The sequence below is a fragment of the Protomyctophum parallelum genome, assembly GCF_964188405.1.
Source record: "Protomyctophum parallelum genome assembly, chromosome: 10".
NCBI classification, from domain to species: domain Eukaryota; kingdom Metazoa; phylum Chordata; class Actinopteri; order Myctophiformes; family Myctophidae; genus Protomyctophum; species Protomyctophum parallelum.
The window spans coordinates 29,744,351-29,766,869 of NC_139704.1; the positions used below are offsets into that span (position 1 = coordinate 29,744,351).

Sequence of the window (22,519 nt, forward strand, 5' to 3'; positions counted from 1 at the left end):
CATGCAGGAAATAAAACACTGAACTGAATGAATGCGCTGGAAGTGCCCGGATATAGACAGTGGTACAGCATCCTACCGTAACACCTTGAATATAAGAGAACAATATATTCACAGTACATAGACAGTACATAAAGGACGTAAATGACCTAATACTTTACAATGGGCCATAGCCCATGGCCAAAAATGATGAAAAACGAGGTTAATTTTTTTTTCAAAAATTCAAAAAACGATGGGCTATAACCCATGTTTTTTTTAATTTTTTCAAATCCTCAAAAATGATGAAAAACGGCGTGCTATAGTATGCCGTACGGTATGGGCCATAGCCCATGGTCAAAAATTATGAAAAACGAGGTTAATTTTTTTTTTTTAAATTCGAAAAACGATGGGCTATAACCCATGTTTTTTAATTTTTTTAAATCTTTAAAAATGATGAAAAACGGCGTGCTATAGTATGCCGTACGGTATGGGCTATAGCCCATGTTCACTGGAAATCGGAAAGCGACAAAAGCGACAAAATCGGAAAGCGACAAAATCGGAAAGCGACAAAAGCGACAAAATCGGAAAGCGACAAAATCGGAAAGCGACAAAAGCGACAAAATCGGAAAGCGACAAAATCGGAAAGCGACAAAAGCGACAAAATCGGAAAGCGACAAAAGCGACAAAATCGGAAAGCGACAAAAGCGACAAAATCGGAAAGCGACAAAATCGGAAAGCGACAAAAGCGACAAAATCGGAAAGCGACAAAATCGGAAAGCGACAAAAGCGGAAAGCGACAAAAGCGACAAAATCGGAAAGCGACAAAATCGTAAAGCGACAAAATCGGAAAGCGACAAAATCGGAAAGCGACAAAATCGATAAGCGACAAAAGCGACAAAATCGGAAAGCGACAAAATCGGAAAGCGACAAAAGCGACAAAATCGGAAAGCGACAAAAGCGTCAAAATCAGAAAGCGACAAAAGCGACAAAATCGGAAAGCGACAAAATCGGAAAGCGACAAAAGCGACAAAATCAGAAAGCGACAAAATCGGAAAGCGACAAAATCGGAAAGCGACAAAAGCGGAAAGCGACAAAAGCGACAAAATCGGAAAGCAACAAAAGCGGAAAACGACAAAAGCGACAAAATCGGAAAGCGACAAAAGCGACAAAATCGGAAAGCGACAAAAGCGACAAAATCGGAAAGCGACAAAAGCGACAAAATCGGAAAGCGACAAAATCAGAAAGCGACAAAAGCGACAAAATCGGAAAGCGACAAAATCAGAAAGCGACAAAAGCGACAAAATCGGAAAGCGACAAAATCAGAAAGCGACAAAAGCGACAAAATCGGAAAGCGACAAAATCGGAAAGTGACAAAATCGGAAAGCGACAAAAGCGACAAAATCGGAAAGCGACAAAATCGGAAAGCGACAAAATCGGAAAGCGACAAAATCGGAAAGCGACAAAATCGATAAGCGACAAAATCGGAAAGTTACAAAATCGGAAAGCGACAAAATCTCAAAGCGACAAAAGCGACAAAATCGGAAAGCGACAAAAGCGGAAAGCGACAAAAGCGACAAAATCGGAAAGCGACAAAAGCGACAAAATCGGAAAGCGACAAAATCGGAAAGCGACAAAAGAGAGAGCGAGAGCGAGAGCGAGAGAGAGCGACATTAGACTTTAGCACGGTACCCCCTGATGTGACGACATTAGACTTTAGCACGGTACCCCCTAATGTGACGACATTAGACTTTAGCACGGTACCCCCTAATGTGACGACATTAGACTTTAGCACGGTACCCCCTAATGTGACGACATTAGACTTTAGCACGGTACCCCCTAATGTGACGACATTAGACTTTAGCACGGTACCCCCTAATGTGACGACATTAGACTTTAGCACGGTACCCCCTAATGTGACGACATTAGACTTTAGCACGGTACCCCCTAAAGTAAAAAGTTCCAGCATGTGTGTCCACAGTAAGCTGAATTATAAAATGTGTGAATGGAGTTTCTAGGTGAAAGTGAATTTTTGGAAGTGCCAATAACTGCCATTGAGCCCCATTATAAATTTCCCAAATTTGAAAGAAGAAAAAATGCCATTGACAATGCATTGGGCGTTTAAGATAAATAACTAAAATGTTCAAAAACTATGAAAATCATGAAGAAACGGCATACAGGTCAGCTCCATTATATATGGAGATCTAAGCGTGGCAGCCGGGGCAGTTGACTTTTTCGGGCATGTTGTTGAGAACTCTAGTTTTCGCCGACTGTCAGGCGCGGCTGCACAAATAACTTTGGGGCAGGCCCGTTATCTGATGGTGGCGCCTCTGGCGTTCCCTGGCCAGACGACGGCGCCCCTCATCGGCAGTCTCGTCGTACTGCAGATCGGCGTGCGCACGCATCCAATTTACAATTTACAATTTAGGCATTTAGCAGACGCTCTTAATCCAGAGCGACTTACATTTAAGCAAGAACAAAAGCATGGGAATACATCACATAAAAGTATTTATCATGAAACATGCGTAAGCTAAGAAAGTAACAGTGGAATATCTATATAATGAAACTATACATACACTATACATATAAACTATACATATTTACTACTATGCTATACATATGTACTATGGCGTGCTATGACTAAATACAATACAATTATAGTGCTGTCTACATAACATGCTATAAGTCTGTATAAAATGCTATGTAAGCCAACATAAATGCTATCTAAGGGGTTAGGGTAAGTGCTATGGGCCATGATGGAGTCTGAAAAGGTGGGTTTTCAGGCTACGGCGGAAGATTGGGAGTGATGCTGCAGTTCTGACTGCAATGGGAAGTGCATTCCACAGTTTTGGAGCCAGAAGGGAGAAGAGTTTGGGACGTGTGGAGCGTTGTCCCGGCGTTTTTAGTGAGGGTACTTCCAGCTTCCCTGCGTTGGCTGATCTGAGTGCGCGGGAGGGTTTGTAGGGTTCAATCATACTTGTAAGATATGGGGGAGCCATACCTTTGGTTGCTTTGAATGCCAGCATCAGAGTTTTGTATTCTGTGCGGGCAGCGTCCGGGAGCCAGTGGAGGGAGCGGAGCAGGGGGGAGACATGTGAGAATTTTGGCTGGTTGAAGACCAAGCGAGCTGCTGCATTTTGGATCAGCTGGAGAGGCTTAAGTGCACATGCTGGTAGGCCAGTAAGGAGGGAGTTACAATAGTCGAGTTTTGACAAGACTGTTGTCTGGATTAGGAGCTGGGCTGATTCCTGGGTGAGGAATGGTCTAATTCGTCGTATGTTATAGAGTGTGAACCTACAGGATCGAGTGACAGCTGTGATGTGAGCTTTGAACGAGAGCTGACTGTCCAGGACAACACCAAGATTCCTGGCTGTTGGGACAGACGTTACCAGGGCGTTGTCTACGGAAATCGTTAGCTCCCGCATAGGGCAGGACTTAGCTGGGAAGACTGGGTGGCGGAAGACTGCTGGGGGAGTGCGGTTGCTTTGGATATGGATAAGGGTTCATGGCCATATAGTGTGTCTTGGAAACGTGACTAGACATGATATCACAATGCGTGACCATATATGGGAACATTCTCATATATGGGGATTGTGAGTGACAGATTGAGTGAGTTAGATGTCGTGACAATAACGCAAGGTTTCATAGTTAATTGCGACCTTTGGTCGCAAAAAACTATGATGCTGGCATTCAAAGCAACCAAAAGGTATGTCACGCCGATCTTGCAAGTCTGATTGAACCCTGCAAACCCTCCCGCTCACTCAGATCAACAACACAGGGAAGCTGTAAGTACAGTCACTAAAAAACGCCCGGACAACACTCCACACGTCCCAAGTTCTTCTCTCTTCTGGCTCCAAAACTATGGAATGCACCCATTACAATCAGAACTGCAGATTCACTCCCAATCTTCCGCCGTAGTGTGAAAACCCACCTCTTCAGACTCCATCTTGGCCCGTAGCACTTGCCCCGTAGCACTTGCCCAGCTCCGGCGACCTTACAGGCACAATACTGACAAAACGCTATTTATTAATAACGGTCTCTACATTGTCTAATATCATAAACTAATCAAATGAATACACTTACGGCTTTAATTTCCCCATGAGCCTTAAAAACCTCATCTTCAAATGTAATACCTACGGTCAGATTTGGTCAAATTTTAGATAAATTAAATTCCAGATCTTTTATTTAAGACAATTTAAGACTTTTTAAGGACTCGCGGGAACCCCTGTGCACCTCACCCTTTGTCAAGCCCCGCTTGTGGTTGTGCCTTTTCGCACCCATTGGTTTCCGTTTCCGTGGTTGGACAAAAACCCTCTCTCTCCATCCACTATACCATTTAAATAACCGGTTTTTCAGTTGCTTCGTATTGATATTCTGAATCTGTGCATTCAATTCTTATTCTAAACTTGGTGTCAGTAAAAAGGAACATCACAGGTGCAACATGGTGACCGGCCGGGTATATCATGTTTGTTTTTAGTTTTGTCAGTCAGGGACCAATCAGAAGGCTGTTATCTGAACCTGAAATGGCATTGGACGCTAAAAACAAAATGGACAATAAAAAAAGAAATGACAATCATGAAGTGTGTCGTTTTTCAAAGATACAAAAAATTATGAAAACCATGAAAAACGACATACTATACTGTAGTATGGCCAAAATCTGTATCAGTCTCCTGGTGGCGTTATAACAGGCCCATGTGAAAAATGTGGGGTTAGCGGTTCAGCTCTGGCATCCAAGGAGTGTGTGCACAGTTTGACTGCGATCAGGCCAACGGTGCCGGAGATTAGCTGATCACAGACGGACACGGACGGACGGAGTCCAAAACATACTCTCCTCCCCATGGCTTCGGCCTGGTGGAACCGATGATATCTTTTGACCCTTTTATGAAAAATGAAATTACAACCCCAGATTAAATTTTACAGCAGTTTTATTTTTAACAGACTTTCATATACAAACCAGTGACTGAGAAAATGGCTCATGTGAAGCTGCACTGTACACAAATAATAATCTCAATTGATTTATATTACTTGGGACACGCTCCTCATCACAGAATGTTTACAGTATACTGTAATTGCAGCTCTGGGTAATTGGAACATTAGTCCCTTACTTTTGGATGCATCACTCAAATAGTCCTACAGAACTGCACTAACTTCCTGCTAAACATTGGACTACTGTAGATATCCGATACATCACACTGCAGTCAGGCATGTCCACACAATTGGGAAAAACTACAAACGGTACAAGCCATTCAATTCAAACAAGAGCAAAGTGGCCAAAATCGATTGGTTATTCCTAAAACAGGACATCTATTACCAAGTTAGAATCCATAGAACCAAAATAGGTTTATACTTGGAGACATTACACTTGTAATCTTACTTCTGTGTACAGTTCCTCGAAAAATCTAACAAACAGGCAATATATTGTAATGGTCTGTTTCACTGTGCCAGCTTTGCTGTGAAATGCACAAAACGGATTCCCCAACCACACTTATCAAAAAGGAGCACTCAAACTCACGCTGCACAATAAGTTTTAAGACTGAATATATATTTTGTTTATTATAAGTATTTGTAATTTTACATCCAATGTTTTGTTAAAATGGACAACATTGTGACAACCTTTTATTTATTTTTTTACCTTCAACTCCACCCACCCCCCTCCCCCCCCCCCGCCCGCCCACAACCCCAACAAAAGCTTGGTAAAATAACATTTTCAGGACCTTTTTAAAGCAAAGGCACATTTTGTCAATAAGTGTTTGTTTTCTTTTAAAAGGAAAAGCAAAAGGCAGGCCGTCAAGACGAGAGTCGTTCTCGGAAGCAAATTAAAAGCGGGAGGCTTCCACGACAGGCAGCCCCAGCAAGCTTTCAGGTACCCCAACGTTTCTAGAATAATAACACAAAACCTGACTTGGAGGAAGCGCCCCGGTCCACACGGATGTGAGAGGAAACCTTAGCCTGGTGTGGTGGTATGTATGGGCCCCCAGGAACCTTAGCCTGGTGGTGTGGTATGTATGGGGCCCCAGGAACCTTAGCCTAGTGGTGTGGTATGTATGGGCCCCCAGGAACCTTAGCCTGGTGGTGTGGTATGTATGGGGCCCCAGGAACCTTATCCTAGTGGTGTGGTATGTATGGGCCCCCAGGAACCTTAGCCTGGTGGTGTGGTATGTATTGGGTCCCCAGGGAGTCATAATGTTGTAACCTTAGCCTGTTGGTGTGGTATGTATTGGCCCCCAGGGAGACCTTAGCATGGTGGTGTGGTATGTATGGGGCCACCGGGGATTCCAGGTGAGCATAATGGTAGAAAACCAGCGTGAAGCCACATTCCTCCAGGCCGTACTCTCACATTCCTCCAGGCTGTATACTCTCACATTCCTCCAGGCCGTACTCTCTCAACGCTTGTCCTGACCCTCCTTAGCTTTAGAGGGAAAAGTTTGGGTTCATCTATATGGATGCTGTCTGAGGAGGGATGTGTGTGTGTGTGTGTTTGTGTTTGTGGGGAGGGTGGGGGGAGCTCTGTGGCCCGTCACACCCAGGCCTGCCTGGATGGTTGAGGGGACATAGGTAGCTGTGTGTTGCCCATAGCAGTTCTCCTCCTCAAAGCTGGCCTCCCAGCCAGCCACGGCCCTTTCCATCAATAGTCGGGGCCCGTTTTGAGGCTCAGCGGCTACATAGTCTGCCAGTCAAACAGGGGTAAACCAAGGGGCCAGAGAGGGGGCTGTGTGATGTTGGGATTGGGCCCCCGTGGGCTGAAGGGTCCCGCCCCTTCTGTATCTCTATTGGTTCCCCCGAACCTCTGGGAGGCTGCGTAAGTGGGCGGGGCTGCAGGGCGTTTTGAGAGGTTCAGCGCCGCGTCATACGAACACCTTGGCGAGGGCGTCGGCCCCGGCGCTAGCTATGTAGCATTTAGTCGGATGGAACGCCACGTCGTGGATCGACTCCTCGAACTTCTTCCGGTGCGCCGTGAACTCCTGGATGCAGGTCTTGCTTTCCAGGTTCCACAGGCGGATGGAACAGTCGTGACCTGTGGAGAAGATTCGTGTCATTTTTGTATTTTCTGTACTGTTAAAGACGGCTAAATCCACATTTTGTGTACAACCTTCAAACGCGGATGAACCTTATATTATTAATAGAAGAGACGGCACCGGATTTCTCCTCCCATCCACTTGCATTAAGTTGCTCAAATGTGCATGAGGCGATTTCACTTCCTCCTTCCGGGTAGGAACAGAGTGCATTCTGGGATGGATTGGGCCAAATCGTGAACGCGCTGCAAAACCAAATACGGCCACTATGTCTATTTCGCCTCAGGGTTTCCTCCGGGTACCGACTCTCTCTCTCTCTCTATATATATATATATATATATATATATATATATATATATATATATATATATATATATATATATATACACACTCTAAGGGATGAACACGGTAGTGATGTACTTCCTGAGTTGGCTTCTCTCACAGCGAGGGACTAGTTTCGGATTTATGGATTCCTAGAATATCTTAACTTATCTAGTACTAATATCCAGTCCTAACTGTCTACACATAAATGACCAGATTAAACTTCAAGTAAGAAAAAATAAACTTCCCTGACTATGCTGCTCTGGGTCTTGTTTTGCATACACCCAACCCATACATATCATATCGCACATGTAAATTATACAGATTGTCAACAAGATTCTCCTGTTCGCTAGTGTTAATTTCGTCAACTAAAACTATGCTGAAAAATGTTCGTTGAATACCTTTTTTTCACAGACGAAATCTAAATAAAGAAATAAGCTACGATGACCAAAGTTGTGACAAAATATATTGACAATTTCGTCAACAAATAAAAACTAGACTAAAATGTTAGGGAGGGACTAGTGGAGAAGAGATCCAGCAGAACTAAAAGACATGTCATTTTATGTTTGGTTGCAAAACAAGTGTAAAATCAGCCATTACGACGCCATCAAAGCCAGCCAAAATAAAATCTTGTCGACAAAATCAACCCTATTTTTGTCGACTAAGACTAGACTGAAAAAACAAAAACATTTCAGATGACTAAAACTAAATTTCATTGCATTTAAAAAATCACACCATGTGAACTGAGTGGTGCAACTCCCCTCTCCCCCCTCTCTCGTGAGGCAACAGTGCAGCACTAATACTATCTCTCTCTCTCTGGCAGAACAGCGCCCCTACTGGTACCCTATAGTCATATACTGGTGCTCATGACCACATAGGTACATAGGCGGACACGGACATTGCTGTTCCTTGGAGTGGTTGCACCACTCAACAAAGAAAAAAGACTAAAACTAGATCAACATGTGCTGTGCTCTGCTATACTTACTGCCCGACATCAGATAGAGTCCATTGGGGTCCACAGCTAGGCTGGTGACGGCGTCCAGGTGGGCCACCATGGAGTGGATGAGCTTCCCCGTGTTGTTGTCGAAGAAGCTGATGTGTCTGTCCTCCTGGGCTGTGATGGTGATGGGCAGCGTGGGGTGGCTGAGGACCTTGTTGATCTGACACGGAGTGCCTGTTCCACCAAGGAGAACAACATTAGCCCATTCAGACCTGAGTTAAAGACGGCCCACCGCGGTCCCGTCGCTAGTCGCGTTAGAATGAATCATACCTCCCGTTGTTTTCGTTTGCCTCGGGAGTGTTTTGGCTACATTTAGCTGCTCCAGCAACATCCGGGATAGCACCTGATCCATCGCTAAATGTGCTCCGCTGCTATAAATCGCTGGACGCTCTGATTTAATAGATTAAGTAACCCTGAGCATTCGGGGTGTTAACCCATTTTGGGCAGGAACCCCTTTTGGTGTTTTAAGCATTATGTTATGCTTTAGCTATTGAAAAATAGCAGATCTACAAGCTAATAGCGCATCACTGAATGCCGCGCTACGAGCGTGTACACTGCTATTTTTTTTTTATTGTGAAAATGTTGCGCAAATCTTTCACAACGAACATTTTAAACTCATATCTTTGCTTCTGGGGGGGCCCCTGGAACACACCAGATGGGAGTCTACGGCCAAATACAGATAATTCTGGGGGTCTTTGACATGAAAAAGGTTGAGCACCACTGACAATCTGGTGTCAGGTCTAAACAGGTTGAAAAGCGGTCCATGGATGTGAGACTACTATACCTACTATACTCCAGTTTTGGCTTCACAGCACTGCATGGCTTCCGGTTGTTTTTAGGATTGATTTTAAAATTATTTTACTTGTGTATAAAGCTCTCAATGGTCTCGCACCTTCCTACCTACATGACTGCCTGCCTAAATATGTCCCAAACCGCCCCCCTAAGGTCTTCCACTGCTGGCCTGCTCGCTTTGCCTAAAAAATGGCAACAAAAAAATACGGGGAAGCAGCTTTTTGCTTCTACGGGCCGACGGCATGGAACAAACTCCCACTGTACCTTCGACAGGCAGCCTCTGTAGACATTTTTAAAGCTCAGCTCAAGACCCACTTCTACAACCTTGCTTTTAATTGATCTTTTATTTTTTGTTATTCATGTCCTCACTGTATTGCATTACTGCTTGTTTTTTAATGTTTATGCCTTGCTTTTCTTTTCTTCTCCATTGCTCTGTAAAGCACGTTGAGCTGCAGTTCATGTCATGAAACGTGCTATATAAATAAAGTTTATTATTATTATTATACCTGGCTCCAGAGTGGACTCCAGGCTGAGCACCAGCTGCCGGGTCTCCATGTTGAAGAGCCCGATCTGACCGCTGGCGAAGGACGTCACCATGTGGGCGGGTTCACTACACACCAGGTCTACCGAGGAGGGGATGCCCAGCGCTGAGAGAGACACACACACACACACACACACACACACACACACACACACACACACACACACACACACACACACACACACACACACACACACACACACACACACACACACTTTGTTACAAGTATAAACGTACTTAGATACTTTCCACCATTGCTCACATCAACGTGACGTATTGTGAGCTTGAAGACCTGCCTTTTTGGCAATTTTTGGAAAAAACACAGAGGCCAAGCTAAACAAATTAACAAAATCTGCTAAGAGGATAAAACCAGAAAAAGCAAGACTTGTTTACATAAGAGTCCTCTATTTTCAATTCATCAGAACATTTAAAGACACACACACACACACACACACACACACACACACACACACACACACACACACACACACACACACACACACACACACACACACACACACACACACACACACACACACACACACACACACACACACACACACACACACGTCAAAACCAATATTCAATTATTCAAAATTCGTTCTAGACCACTTAAAGCCAACAACTAGCAAAAAACGTACAGTAAAAAAAACAAGCGACGTCTAACAATGTCTTTGGGAACTGTACTGTACGTACCTTTGTCCTCGTTGAACACGGCGAGGGCGTTGGAGGTGTTGTTGGCGTCCCAGAGCCTCACGGTGCCGTCTCCGGAGCAGGAGAGCAGGCGCTGGTGAGCGCCGCTGTAGACCAGGCCCCACACGGAGTCCGTGTGTCCACACAGCGGCCCGCGCAACACCGACGGCTCTGTCACACAGCCAGGGGGGGAACACACCACAAAGGGTTAAACACCGACGGCTCTGTCACACAGCCAGGGGGGGAACACACCACAAAGGGTTAAACACCGACGGCTCTGTCACACAGCCAGGGGGGGAACACACCACAAAGGGTTAAAAACAGTGTTGTTTTCCTCGACTAAAACTAGAGAAAAAAAAAAAAAGCTTTTTTCCCCCACTGACAAATAATAAATTGAAACTAAATGAAAACTAAGCTACGATGACTAAAACTGAGACTAAATATACTGACAAATAAAAACTAGACCTAAAATGTTAGGAAGGGAGTGGTGGACAAGAGATCCAGTATAAGTCATTTTACACTTGGTTGCATGCTGAAAATAGCATGCAACCTGCGACGCGTTGTGAGCTTGTAGATCGGCTATTTTCAGCAATTGTAAAAACACTCATTACGACGGCATCAAGGAAATGAAGAAAACCTTATATTTTTCTTAAACAAAGCAATACTGCCTCATCAAAGTTGGTGTTGTGACTTTATATATAGTCCATTACTTCTATGAGAGGTGGTCGAGTTATTAGCTGCTTTAGCAGACAGTTTGAGGGACCAATGGAGTTAAGAGGTTTTGTACGAAGCGCTTTTACTACTAAAAACTTTTTTTTTAACCAACACACAGGCGTAAAGGGTGTTCAATTAATAGCACTGATTTACGCAAACAATAATAATCAAAAACCTCACAAATGGAGTTAGGTGGTTTCCTGCTACATGCCATGGACCACTAGTGACTAGTGGAGAAACAGTGGGTAAAGATCCCCTCCTGCTGCTGTCAGTAAAAAGAGGACAAGATATGGTAGAAGGGTATAATTAAGCAATATTACACGAGAGGGTGTGGTTTAACGTGATTATTGCCACGACAGTGATGCTCTCAGGAACGGGATGTACAGTAGTAGAGTTCCACAAGCATCACTGAAGTGGCAATAATCACGTTAAACCACATCCTCTCGTGTAATATTGCAATTATACAACAGTTACCCTTAAAACGAAGAAAAACATATTTTGTTTTAATGACAGATGTAGTCACTACGACCACAAATGTCCCAAGAAACTAGCTAGCCTAGCCACCGAGTTTGCTGGGAAAACAGAGCAGCTGAATTCTTTGTTTTGATTAGGTGTGGAGCGGTGCTCGTTTGAACCATGGCTAGAAGGCCGTTTCAACCAATCAAGATTGCTTCCTCGAAACAACCTGTTGCATAATGTGGGATATCGTTGCCATTACCGTAGGAGTCATAAGGGTCGATGTTAGGATTGGGGGTGTTCCAGCACTGGATGGTACCGTCGATCCCTCCACTGAAACACTGGTCCCCTGTGCTGCTCATCACCACGCACAGCACTGCCCCCCTGTGGGCAGAGGAAGGACCGCAATGGAAAAGGGAGGTGATCATCATAGCAGAAACAAAACAAAACAATGGGTCTACAGCTGTGTTGATTTCGTCGACTGACACTACGACGAAAAATGTTAGTCGACTACCTTTTTTCACTGACTAAAACTACATGGAAACTAAGCCATGATGACTAAATATATTGACAATTTCATCAACAAATTAAAATCTACACTAAAATGTTTGGAAGGGACTAGTGGACAAGAGATCCAGTTTTATGCTAAGTTGCATGCTGAAAATATCAGATATATAAGCCTACAATGCATCGCAGCGCGACGCGTTGTAAGCTTGTAGATCTGCTATTTTCAGTATGCAACCAAAGTGTAACATCTGCCATTACAACGACATCAAGGCCTGTCAAAACACATTTTAGTCGACTAAATCAACTGTAGATTTCGTCGACTAAAATCGCATGACACTTAGTCGACTAAAACTGGACTAACACTAGAACATTTCAGGTGACTAAAATGTGACTAAAACTAAATGAAAACTGTTCAAGAGCGATTATGACTAAAACTAAAATCTAATTTTGCTGGCAAAAACAACACAGGTCTGCAGCTTCATTTGGAATACCCTGGCTTAACACGGCATCCAACAAAAGGTTTACCCATTTTGTGCGGGAACCCCTTTTGGTGTTAGCATTATGTTATGCTTTAGCTATGAAAAAATAGCAGATCTACAAGCTATAGCGCGCCACCGAGTGGCGCGCTATGAGCTTGTAGGTCTGCTATTTTTGAAAAATCGAAGAACGACTGACATAGAAACATAGCTTTTTCAGAAAATTGTCAGGATATAGAATACATTTTCAGAATCTGATCTCAGGTAAAAATGGGTTAACAAAAGAGGCATTGACTGTTTACCTGTGGGCCCTGAAAGTGTAGATTGGTTCCACATCTAAGGAAGCACTCCTGTGGCAAGAAAGAAAGACGCATCACATCAAGAGGCGCTCAAATGTGGCCATCCCTATGTTCCCCAGGTTCTATGTTCCCCAGGTTCTATGTTCCCCAAGGTTCTATGTTCCCCAGGTTCTATGTTCCCCAAGGTTCTATGTTCCCCAAGGTTCTATGTTCCCCAGGTTCTATGTTCCCCAAGGTTCTATGTTCCCCAGGTTCTATGTTCCCCAGGTTCTATGTTCCCAGGTTCCATGTTCCCCAGGTTCTATGTTCCCCAGGTTCTATGTTCCCCAAGGTTCTATGTTCCCCAGGTTCTATGTTCCCCAGGTTCTATGTGCACCAGGTTCTATGTTCCCCAGGTTCTATGTTCAGGTTCTATGTTCCCCAGGTTCTATGTTCCCCAGGTTCTATGTTCCCCACTTACGTTAGGTTGCGTTAGATTTCTGGTTTAAGGACTTCAGTGTTTTGTCCTATACAATTGTATGTATAAGTACAGAACAAAGAATGTTTGTTTTTGCCATCTTTGTTGAAGAGTCTGAGCAATTATGTTTTAGTGTATTTTATGCCAGTGTTAATTAGATAGTTTAAGTAGCCTAGGCAGGCCTAAAGTCCAATGGATTGTTCAAAGACTGAGCTTAAATCAGAATTTGCTACTAAAAGTAAGACTAAGTTGCTAAAATACTTTGTCTTACCAGAATTACTCAAATTACTATGTTATGTTTCTGGTTTAGGTTTATTCTAAGTGGGGAACAAAGAACCTTTTTTGCATGGTGGGGAACATAGAACCTGGGGAACATAGGTACGCTCCCTGCTGCTTTGCAGGAGGCAAATGAAAGATAACATCCTTACTTTTTGGCAGGAGCGGTCTTCTGAAGGTTCCACATCTTGAGCGTGTGGTCCTCTGAAGCGGTGACCAGAACAGGCTCCGTGGGGTGGAAGGCGAGGCCACGGATCCCGTCGAAGTGGCTCCGCAGCGTGAACTTGGGGTTCCATGTCTTCCGCAAGGCGTCTTTGTTGTTGCCAATCTGAAAACGGGAGAGCGAGAGAGATTAGATCTGTTGAACATGCAATAGAATATCTATCAAATACATTAGATCGTCTGGGCTGTGGCTCAGCGGTCCAGGCACCTTGGCTGGTAATCCAGTCTGGCAGTGTGCCGCGGGTTCGACTCCCGATCCCAACGGCCTTTACTGCATGTCTTCCCCCCATTTCCTGTCAGCCTACTGTCTGTCCCTCCATAAAAAATATAAAATAAAGGCGAAAGCCACAAAAATAAATACATTAGATCACCGTTTCCCAAATACTCTGACCCATTTCTGGGAAGGAAAAAACAACTGCACACTGTCTTCAAATGCAGTGACCAGCATAAAGATAGCCTGATGAAGGCCGCATAGGCCGAAACGTTGCTATATTTCCCTTTAAATAAATGGTGGTCACTGCATTTGAAGACAGTGTGCGGTTGTTTTTTCCTTGTTCACTTTTGGGGCTCCGTACCCTCTCCTACGCACCTGTCGCTTGTAGGTGTGCAAAAGCTTTGCTTTTCAAGAACATTTCCAAAAAATGATTCCCAAAAAAAGCTATGTTTTTCATGAATTAAAAAACCAAATTACCAAAGATTTTTTTTTCTCCATAAATTAGAAAACAAATGATTATGTAGTAGTGAAAATAGCTGATCTACTAGCTCGTGAGCTTGTAGAACTGCTATTTCACTAGTTTGGTCCCTTCACCGGTGGAGGCTAAAAAGTGTGGGAACCACTGCATTAGATGCAATTCATGTTTTAGAGATATTGGTTAGGAGCCGTGGAGTTTGTTTAGCTACCGGTATATAAAAGAAAAGGATCCGAGTATGATTAGCCCACAAATACAGATTACCCATGTAAAACTCTAACCAGTAGCTCTGTGATTTCCAGACAGCAACATGACTGGGATCAGTGGCGTGCACAGATAATACACTAGGGGGTGCTAGAGCACCACCTGCCCTTGCCCTCTGGACAGCAATGTGCCCTTAAAAGAAGCAAGCAAAAACATTTGTACAGTATATACAGTATGTGGACCATGGTGACATTGATCAATTCTTCATAAATAAATAAAAAGCTTCTAATATATTATTTATGCCCCAAAATCTATAAATCTCACACTATTAAAACTCTTTCTGTGCCACCTGGTGGTCACCAGTTTAGGCTTTGGTTGCCAATTCGCCCATTATAAAAAAAAGAAAGAAAATGTAATTATATTATGCATGTAATGTGCATGTCCTCACCTGTACACCAGATTAGAGGAATTTTCAAAATATGCATTCAAAATAATAATAATAAAAACAAAAGAATATATATAAAAAATAAAATAAAAACGTCTTAACGTTAAACTTAAACTGTTAAGGCAACCGGCCGGTTCCACTCGCTGCACAAGGTGCCCTCTTTTCACTTGAGCACCTGCCCCTCTAAAATGTCTGTGCACGCCACTGACTGACTGGGAGTCAATGTGTTCATGGAATATACAGGAAGGGTATTTTTTTATCACACGAGGTCACATAGGCCACCGAGGATCAAATTAAACGGGAATAGCTTTTCCCCGGGGTCATGTGACTGTGTGCTACTCACGTCATAGGCCAGGCCGTCGGCCTCGTTGGCCACGGTGAGGCCCGCCAGCTCCCCCAGGCCCAGCTCACTCTCCATGACCTCGTCGGTGCTCATGATGAACGATTTCCCCGAGGTGGGCGGGAAGGTCAGAGCCTCGACTGCAGGAGGAGCGGGGAGAAAGAAATGATGTTGCTCAATGAAATGATCGTTGGTTGTCCCCCCGCAGGTCAGTGACCTGGTCACCTGAGTAGTTTCCTTTAGGGCACGTTCACACGGTCATTAAAAAAAGAAGAAGTAAATTGGCCTTTTTACATTGACCCATTTTGACCTGAGATTCTAAAAATGTTCTTCTACATCCTGACAGTTTTCTGAAAAAGCTATGTTTCTATGTCAGTCGTTCTTCGATTTTTCCAATCGTCTGTGGCGCGCTATGAGCTTGTAGATCTGCTATTTTTCAATAGCTAAAGCATAACATAATGCTCACACCAAAAGGGGTTCCCGCCGCCTGAAAAACCCATGTTTCTATGTCAGTGGTGCTCAAACTATTTCATGTCAAGAACCCCAAAAATGATATGTATTTGGCCTCCGACCCCCATCTGAAAATATTTAGTTCAGGGACCCCCCAGAAGTAAAGATTTGAGTTAAAAATGTTCGCTCTGAAATAATATATATTCCAAATTTGCGCCACATTCACGATTCTTCTAAAAATGGCAGATTTACAAGCTCCGGGTGCCGTGCTATGAGCTTGTAAATCTGCTATTTTTCAATAGCTAAAGTATAACATAATGCTTAAAACACCAAATGGGGTTCCTGCCAAAAATGGGTTAAAAGACATAAGATATGACCAAAAGGCCACTGCATAGCGTAAAAAGGTCAGTGAGATTTTATCAGCCAAAAGTTTAAAAGTTGACAATAGTTTACTTTTATCAACTGTCCTGTCACAATAAATTGTTTCGAGCTCAACCTTCTGCAATACGTCTTTAAATTGCCATTGAGTGCTTCTTAACAAATTGTAACAACAAAGAACAGTGCATGAAGACAGGGCTTTTAAACTGGCCCAAATCTCTGAAAGAAAAATGAAGAATCAGGCTATAGAAGACAAAGTTTCACAGCATTCACAGCATTTAGTACTAGGCCGTGGCGTGAATTGTCACTGTATAAGGATTCTTCTTCCGGGGGAGGTATATAATATGCATTATACAGTATAATATTCTCCCAAACATCTGAGCTAGGGTTCTACAGAACATTAACCCATTCTGACCTGAGATCAGATTCTAAAAATGTCTTCTACATCCTGACAGTTTTCATTCTGACCCGAGATCAAAAATGTCTTCTATGTCAGTCACTCTTCGATTAAAAAAAAATAGCAGACCTACAAGCTCGTAGCGTGCCACTCGGTGGCGAGCATAATGCTAACACCAAAAGGGTTTCCCGCCCAAAATGGCCGGGTTAATCACCTTCGTCCGTCCGGTTGGCCTCGTGCTCGTTGAGTCGGGCCACGGTGGGCCGGGCCTGGGGGGCGGAGGGAGGCTGCATGTGGGACATGTCCTCAGCGTCTCTCAGGTTAGCCAGCATGTCCTGTAGCTTGGACCGGTTGGGTCCTGCTCCAACAAAATGAACAGCGTTAGCAAAACGGCTACCTACCGCATGACAAGCTAACGGAGAGACCGGAGAAAAGGCAAACGACAACAAAAAGAAACGGAAGCCAACATTTCAGACAGAAAAAATATTATAGATAAAGCAAGGACATAACATAAAAGCAAGGACAAACAATGGTAATATAGAAAACATAAAAAAGAAAAGTATATTCTGAAAGAAAGAAAGAAAGAAAGCAGGATGAATGAGGAGATACAAAGCATTAACCAAGAAGAAATAACTCAGAGCATGTATGACGGCAGAGTCCTTGTTAGCTGAACAGAAAGAAAGGAATAGAAGTAGTTTACAAGGAGTGTTGAGTGTGGAGGCATTTACAGTATATCTGCAACATCAGCGCTGTCTATAAAATAAAATGTCCAGGAAAGAATACAAAATATGTAATATGGCAGAGCCTTCATCCAAAGCACCTTAATCGTGCCATTTTAGCATGAAAAGTTAGCTGAATCTATTAAAGCTTTTTTTACGGGAGACGTTTTGCATTGGGCACGCTGAAATTAAATCCTCCACATCCTAACACATTTTCCTCCACACACACACACACACACACACACACACACCCACAGAAGTGATGAGCCACAGCGTCGGTGTGAAGAACAAAAACAGAACAGTGCTAGAGAAGGGAAAAGCAAGGAGGAAAGCAAAAGCAGAAACGGAACAGGAGAATGCAAACATGACAGAATGCCCATCAAATGAACAAAGCTTAGAAATTAAGGAGATATGGTGTCTGTTGGGTGTGAGCTTTGGGATTTATCAATAAAATGTATCAATTGTAAGAAATAAAACCGAAAACAGTTTAGAGCTTGGTCTTGGAGCAATGTGAAATCTACAGTTTTACCAGTTTTATAGCAAGTCCCTGTCAAAGCTTATCATGAATAAAAACTTGGCACTAACTCCAAACTTACTAACAATCACTTAATCACATTAGTACAAACATGGATGAGAAAATAACACTTGTCATGTAGTCACAATGATTAAGGGGAGGTAAATATTGAACAGTCTAGTATAGCTTTAGTCCAGATCAGTGACAGATGGAACTCGTGGTGTTAATATTAAATAATCTATGATACTTGAGGGAGTGGACAAGATGAATGGAATCACATCACAAATGAGATGGGAGGGGATCAATGCATGCAGCGTGAAGGAAACAGACCGCTGGATTTCGGAAGAGAAATAATGGTGACAAATAGCAAAAAGAAACCAAAAGGCAATCTCTTTTTTTATAATAATGTGACAGAATGGAAGGACAGACCTATGCCAGCCAGGTAGAAGAAGGCATAGGGAGGAGTGGTGGCTAGAGGTACAGTAGGAAGGATGACAAATAAAGAAAGTGAAGATGTTTTGCTGTTGATCTTTTTGGCCCTTTTTCTGCTTGAACTGGTCAACAGAACGCAGAGAGAGGAGAGGGAGGCAGCAGTGACCGACCAGAGAGAGGAGAGGGAGGCGAGGCAGCAGTGACCGACAGGACTTACTCTTAACCCCCTTTTTGCCCTTGCGCTCCTTCCTGTACTGCTCCTTGAGTTTGGTTATCAGGCCCTGGTCCACATCCCAGGCCTCAGAGATGGGACCCTGCTCGTCCTTTTCTACACAGGGGGGGAAAAAACCAGACCGAGACGAGGCTGTTCAAAAAGGGGCTGCCCGGGTCAAAGTGTCGAGGAAGAGGGGCGAGCCACACCTCTCTCTCGGACTCAACAAGACTCTCCTGGAGGTTGTCAGTTAAACCCTGGACAATTTCCCTGGACAATGGGCTCTATCATGCACACACGCCGTTTTGGAAAGAACTTGGGCCCTTCACAGGTGTTACCTCTGATACTAATGAAGGCTCTGTTCCATTCTGGTCAAACAGAGTACAGGGTGCTGCTATTGTGCATGTTGGCCCTCACTGGAGACACTCCGCTACCCCAGTGGGTCTCAAGTGTCCTTGAGTGGATTCCAAATGGCCTTGTACGGATGTGTAATGGGTGTGACCCGTCCCTTACGGGTCCATTTGGTTCCATTTGTACACTCTCAGAGTTGTGGAAATTAAACAAGTTTGAGAACCACTGCACACTAAATGGAACAGAGCCCTGCACTCTCCGTAAACCCTTCTCATCATCTTTTAATCTGAAGCCACAAAGCTTCAACCGATCAACATGATGTCATACTGCGGTGTTCTTCCATCTGGATGCATGGATTCTAGGTGTCATTTTACTATAAATTATTATAATTATAAAATTATATACATTGTTTGGACAGTGATGAATCACAAATATCAAAGCTGCTATAAGCAATAATATGTCAATTTTAATGACTTTGTTTTTCTTCTTTTTTTTGGTATTCAGACAGCCAGCAATGGGTAAAACGCTCCCAAAAAATGTAGTCTCTGTGACACATCTAGGGGCCGCAATCTGCATTCAAAGATTTTCCTAGAAGCTTTGTCATTGGTCGATTTGCCTGTGTACTTCCTGATTGGTTTGTCATTTCGACCAGGTTTTTTTCCCCCCGACCAATGACAAAGATTCTAGGAACATCTTTGACTGCAGATTGTGGCCCCTAGATGTGTCACAGAGACAATTTCTTTTGGGAGCGTTTTACCCATTGCTGGCTGTCTGAATACAACAAAGAAAAAAGAAAGCAGCTTTAAATCAACAATTATAAATCATGGGTACGCCACACGGCGACATCCCCGCTTTGGTCAGACAATCTGTTGGACTTCATGTCAGCCTTTTGAGGGAATCACTTTGATTCTATGAAACACACGGACGGACGGGCGGGACAAACACAGTGTGGTTACAGGGCTGGCTATGGGAACACACAATGGAACAAGATCACAAAAGGTATGTGTTAAAACAGTCATGGTTTGTGATGGATTGGATGATGAGCAAACGATCACCAAACTATGAGCAGATGTCAACTGTGAGGAGAAGTGGGGAAATTATTAAGTCATGAATAAAAATAAAAAATATCTACAATTGCTCCAAAACTGGTATATTTCTACGTACCAAAAAAAAACAAATTGAGAAAGAAAGGGAATCTTCAAATGACGTGGTTCATCCAATGAATACAAATAAATAAATTCATATTAATATATCACATTTGATACAGGTATAGTGAATAGTTCCTCGGCTGGTTTCAACCGTTCAGACCAAGCATTGCTACCAACAGTCTGTCTGTCAGAAGGTCCATGCTCTGCCCCCTGGTAACCCCAGGTGTGCTATACTGACTCACCCCAGTCTGTCAGAAGGTCCATGCTCCTAACCTAACCTAACCCCACGTGTGCTATACGGACTCACCCCAGTCGGTCAGAAGGTCCATGCCCCTAGTAACCCCAGGCACGGTACAGACTCACCCCAGTCTGTCAGAAGGTCCATGCCCCTAACCTAACCCCAGGCGCGGTACAGACTCACCCCAGTCTGTCAGAAGGTCCATGCCCCTAACCTAACCCCAGGCACGGTACAGACTCACCCCAGTCTGTCAGAAGGTCCATGCCCCTAACCTAACCCCAGGGGGCGCTATAGAGACTCACCCCAGTCCGTGGTGTCCCCCGGGCCCCGGGACTCTGGCGAAGTGTCCATTTCGTCAGGACTGGACAGGAAGTCGAAGCCCTTCAGAGCTTCCTCTGTGTCGGGGTCCTCGCTGGTGTCCATGCTGGGAGAAATGGCGGGCGACGGCGAGGAGTTGGGCTTCTTCCTCATGATCTGATGGAACGACATGCAGGCATCGCAGGTCAGTCAAAGTAACCAACTACATTTACTTAACCCATTCTGACCTGAGATCACATTCATACGAGGTTTCCACTGGACACACACTGGTCTGATTAACCCATTCTGACCTGAGATCAGATTCAAAAAAATGTCAGTCGTTCTGCTATTTTTCAATAGCTAAAGCATAACATGATGCCAACACCAAAATGGGTTCCCGTTCAGAATGGGTTAAGTACAATTTTAAGGTATTTGTACTTTTACTCCACTACAATTATTTTACTTTTAGATTTTAATTATTATTACAAAACATACATTAAGCACTTCAGCACTTCGGCCATTTGAAAATAGCCGATCTACAAGCTACAATGGGGACCGCATGTAATTCCGACAGAGCATGAGTCCGACATGCGGACTCCGTGCTTGCGGTTCTGGTTATGTTGGGGGATGAGGTGGGTTGTCGTTTGTCGGACCAATGACTGGTCTGAACAACGTACTGCACCCGTTGTTCCGGGACCGTGTATTGACAGTAATAATATCACGGCACATTCTACAAGCTGGTGGCTGATTGGAGGAAGGATACATAATAACATGATACCACTCAAACCAGTTTATTGCAGAGGGTGTGCAGCCTGACCGAGGAAAAGAGTAAAGGTTAAACTATAATTATGTCAAAATTGTATTCATTATTTATTTTTAACCCATTCTGGGCGGGAACCTCTTTTGGTGTTTTAAGCATTATGTTATGCTTTAGCTATTGAAAAATAGCATATCTACCAGCTCATAGCACAGCGCGCTATGAACTTGTAGGTCTGCTATTTTAGCAGACCTACAAGTGGTGCAACCACTCCAAGGAACAGCAATGTCCGTGTTAACCTACTGTATGTGACTATGTATGTGTATGTATGTGTGACTATGAGTACCAGTAGGGGCAAAAGTGGCACTGTTGTGCCAGAAACAGAGAGAGAGAGATAGTGCTGCACTGTTGCCTGCTAATGAGAGAGAGAGAGAGAGAGAGAGAGAGAGAGGAGTCGCAACACTCAGTTCACACAGGTGTGATTTTTCAATTTCGACTTATAGGCCTTCTGACACTATAAATTGCCTTCATGCAAGACGTGCAACAATCTTGCCTTGCCACTAATCAGATACCTGATTTGAGCAAATAAAAGGCGTGTACAGTATAGCGTAAAGCAAACAGGTACAGCTATGTTGTTATATTGTGTAATTAAGGATATCTGGAAAGGACATTGGCATTTATGGTGAGAACACTTTGAAGCCACCCACCCACAGAGACATAGCCTTGCGTAAACACCAGGGGGGCAGTGAAGCCAATGGTGTCTGAAGCCAGTAGGAAATCCTGACTTCCTGAAAGTTCATATAATGAACCATAGAGGTCCATGTATTTGGGCCCAACTTCACCTAGACTGTATTACCTTAATAAACATGGTCATGAATACTTTCTGCTTCCAGTCACTAGTTTAAAGTCTCATTCTCATGTCATAATATTCTTTTTGGAAAATGATGGTCCCATTTATTTAAAAAAATGACCATAAAGTCGAGTATGTTCTGAGGGGCGTGGCTACCGTTAAAGTCTATGATCGGGATCCACCCCCCGCTCGAGTCAAAATAAAAGAAGAAGAAGGGGGTGGAAGTCCCGCCTCGTTGTCTGGGCCAGCCAATGGCCAGCTGGGCCCAAACGGATCTAGAAAGATGGAGATTTAGGGGTTGATTTAGGACTTCTATTTTACTTACTTCTATATTACTAATCTAATTACAGTATTATGAT

The 22,519-nt window shown here is 43.7% G+C and overlaps 1 protein-coding gene across 2 annotated transcripts in view; it reads right to left on the minus strand.

Moving 5' to 3' along the window:
• Positions 1–4,882: 4,882 nt before the first annotated feature.
• LOC310866215 (striatin-like) overlaps positions 4,883–22,519 on the minus strand; it is a 65,423-nt gene continuing 47,786 nt past the window's right edge. The window contains exons 7-17 of one of the 2 annotated variants that reach the window (XM_083775701.1): positions 20,559–20,730; positions 18,526–18,636; positions 16,858–17,001; positions 15,422–15,558; positions 13,671–13,846; positions 12,789–12,836; positions 11,766–11,887; positions 10,337–10,504; positions 9,606–9,746; positions 8,293–8,481; positions 4,883–6,988 (exon numbers count right to left, since the gene is read on the minus strand). In XM_083775701.1, coding sequence (XP_083631827.1) covers positions 6,819–6,988; positions 8,293–8,481; positions 9,606–9,746; positions 10,337–10,504; positions 11,766–11,887; positions 12,789–12,836; positions 13,671–13,846; positions 15,422–15,558; positions 16,858–17,001; positions 18,526–18,636; positions 20,559–20,730 — 1,578 coding nt within the window. In that variant the 3' untranslated portion in view covers positions 4,883–6,818. The remainder of the gene's footprint in view (positions 6,989–8,292; positions 8,482–9,605; positions 9,747–10,336; positions 10,505–11,765; positions 11,888–12,788; positions 12,837–13,670; positions 13,847–15,421; positions 15,559–16,857; positions 17,002–18,525; positions 18,637–20,558; positions 20,731–22,519) is intronic. The other variant, XM_083775702.1, reaches the window with a different exon arrangement.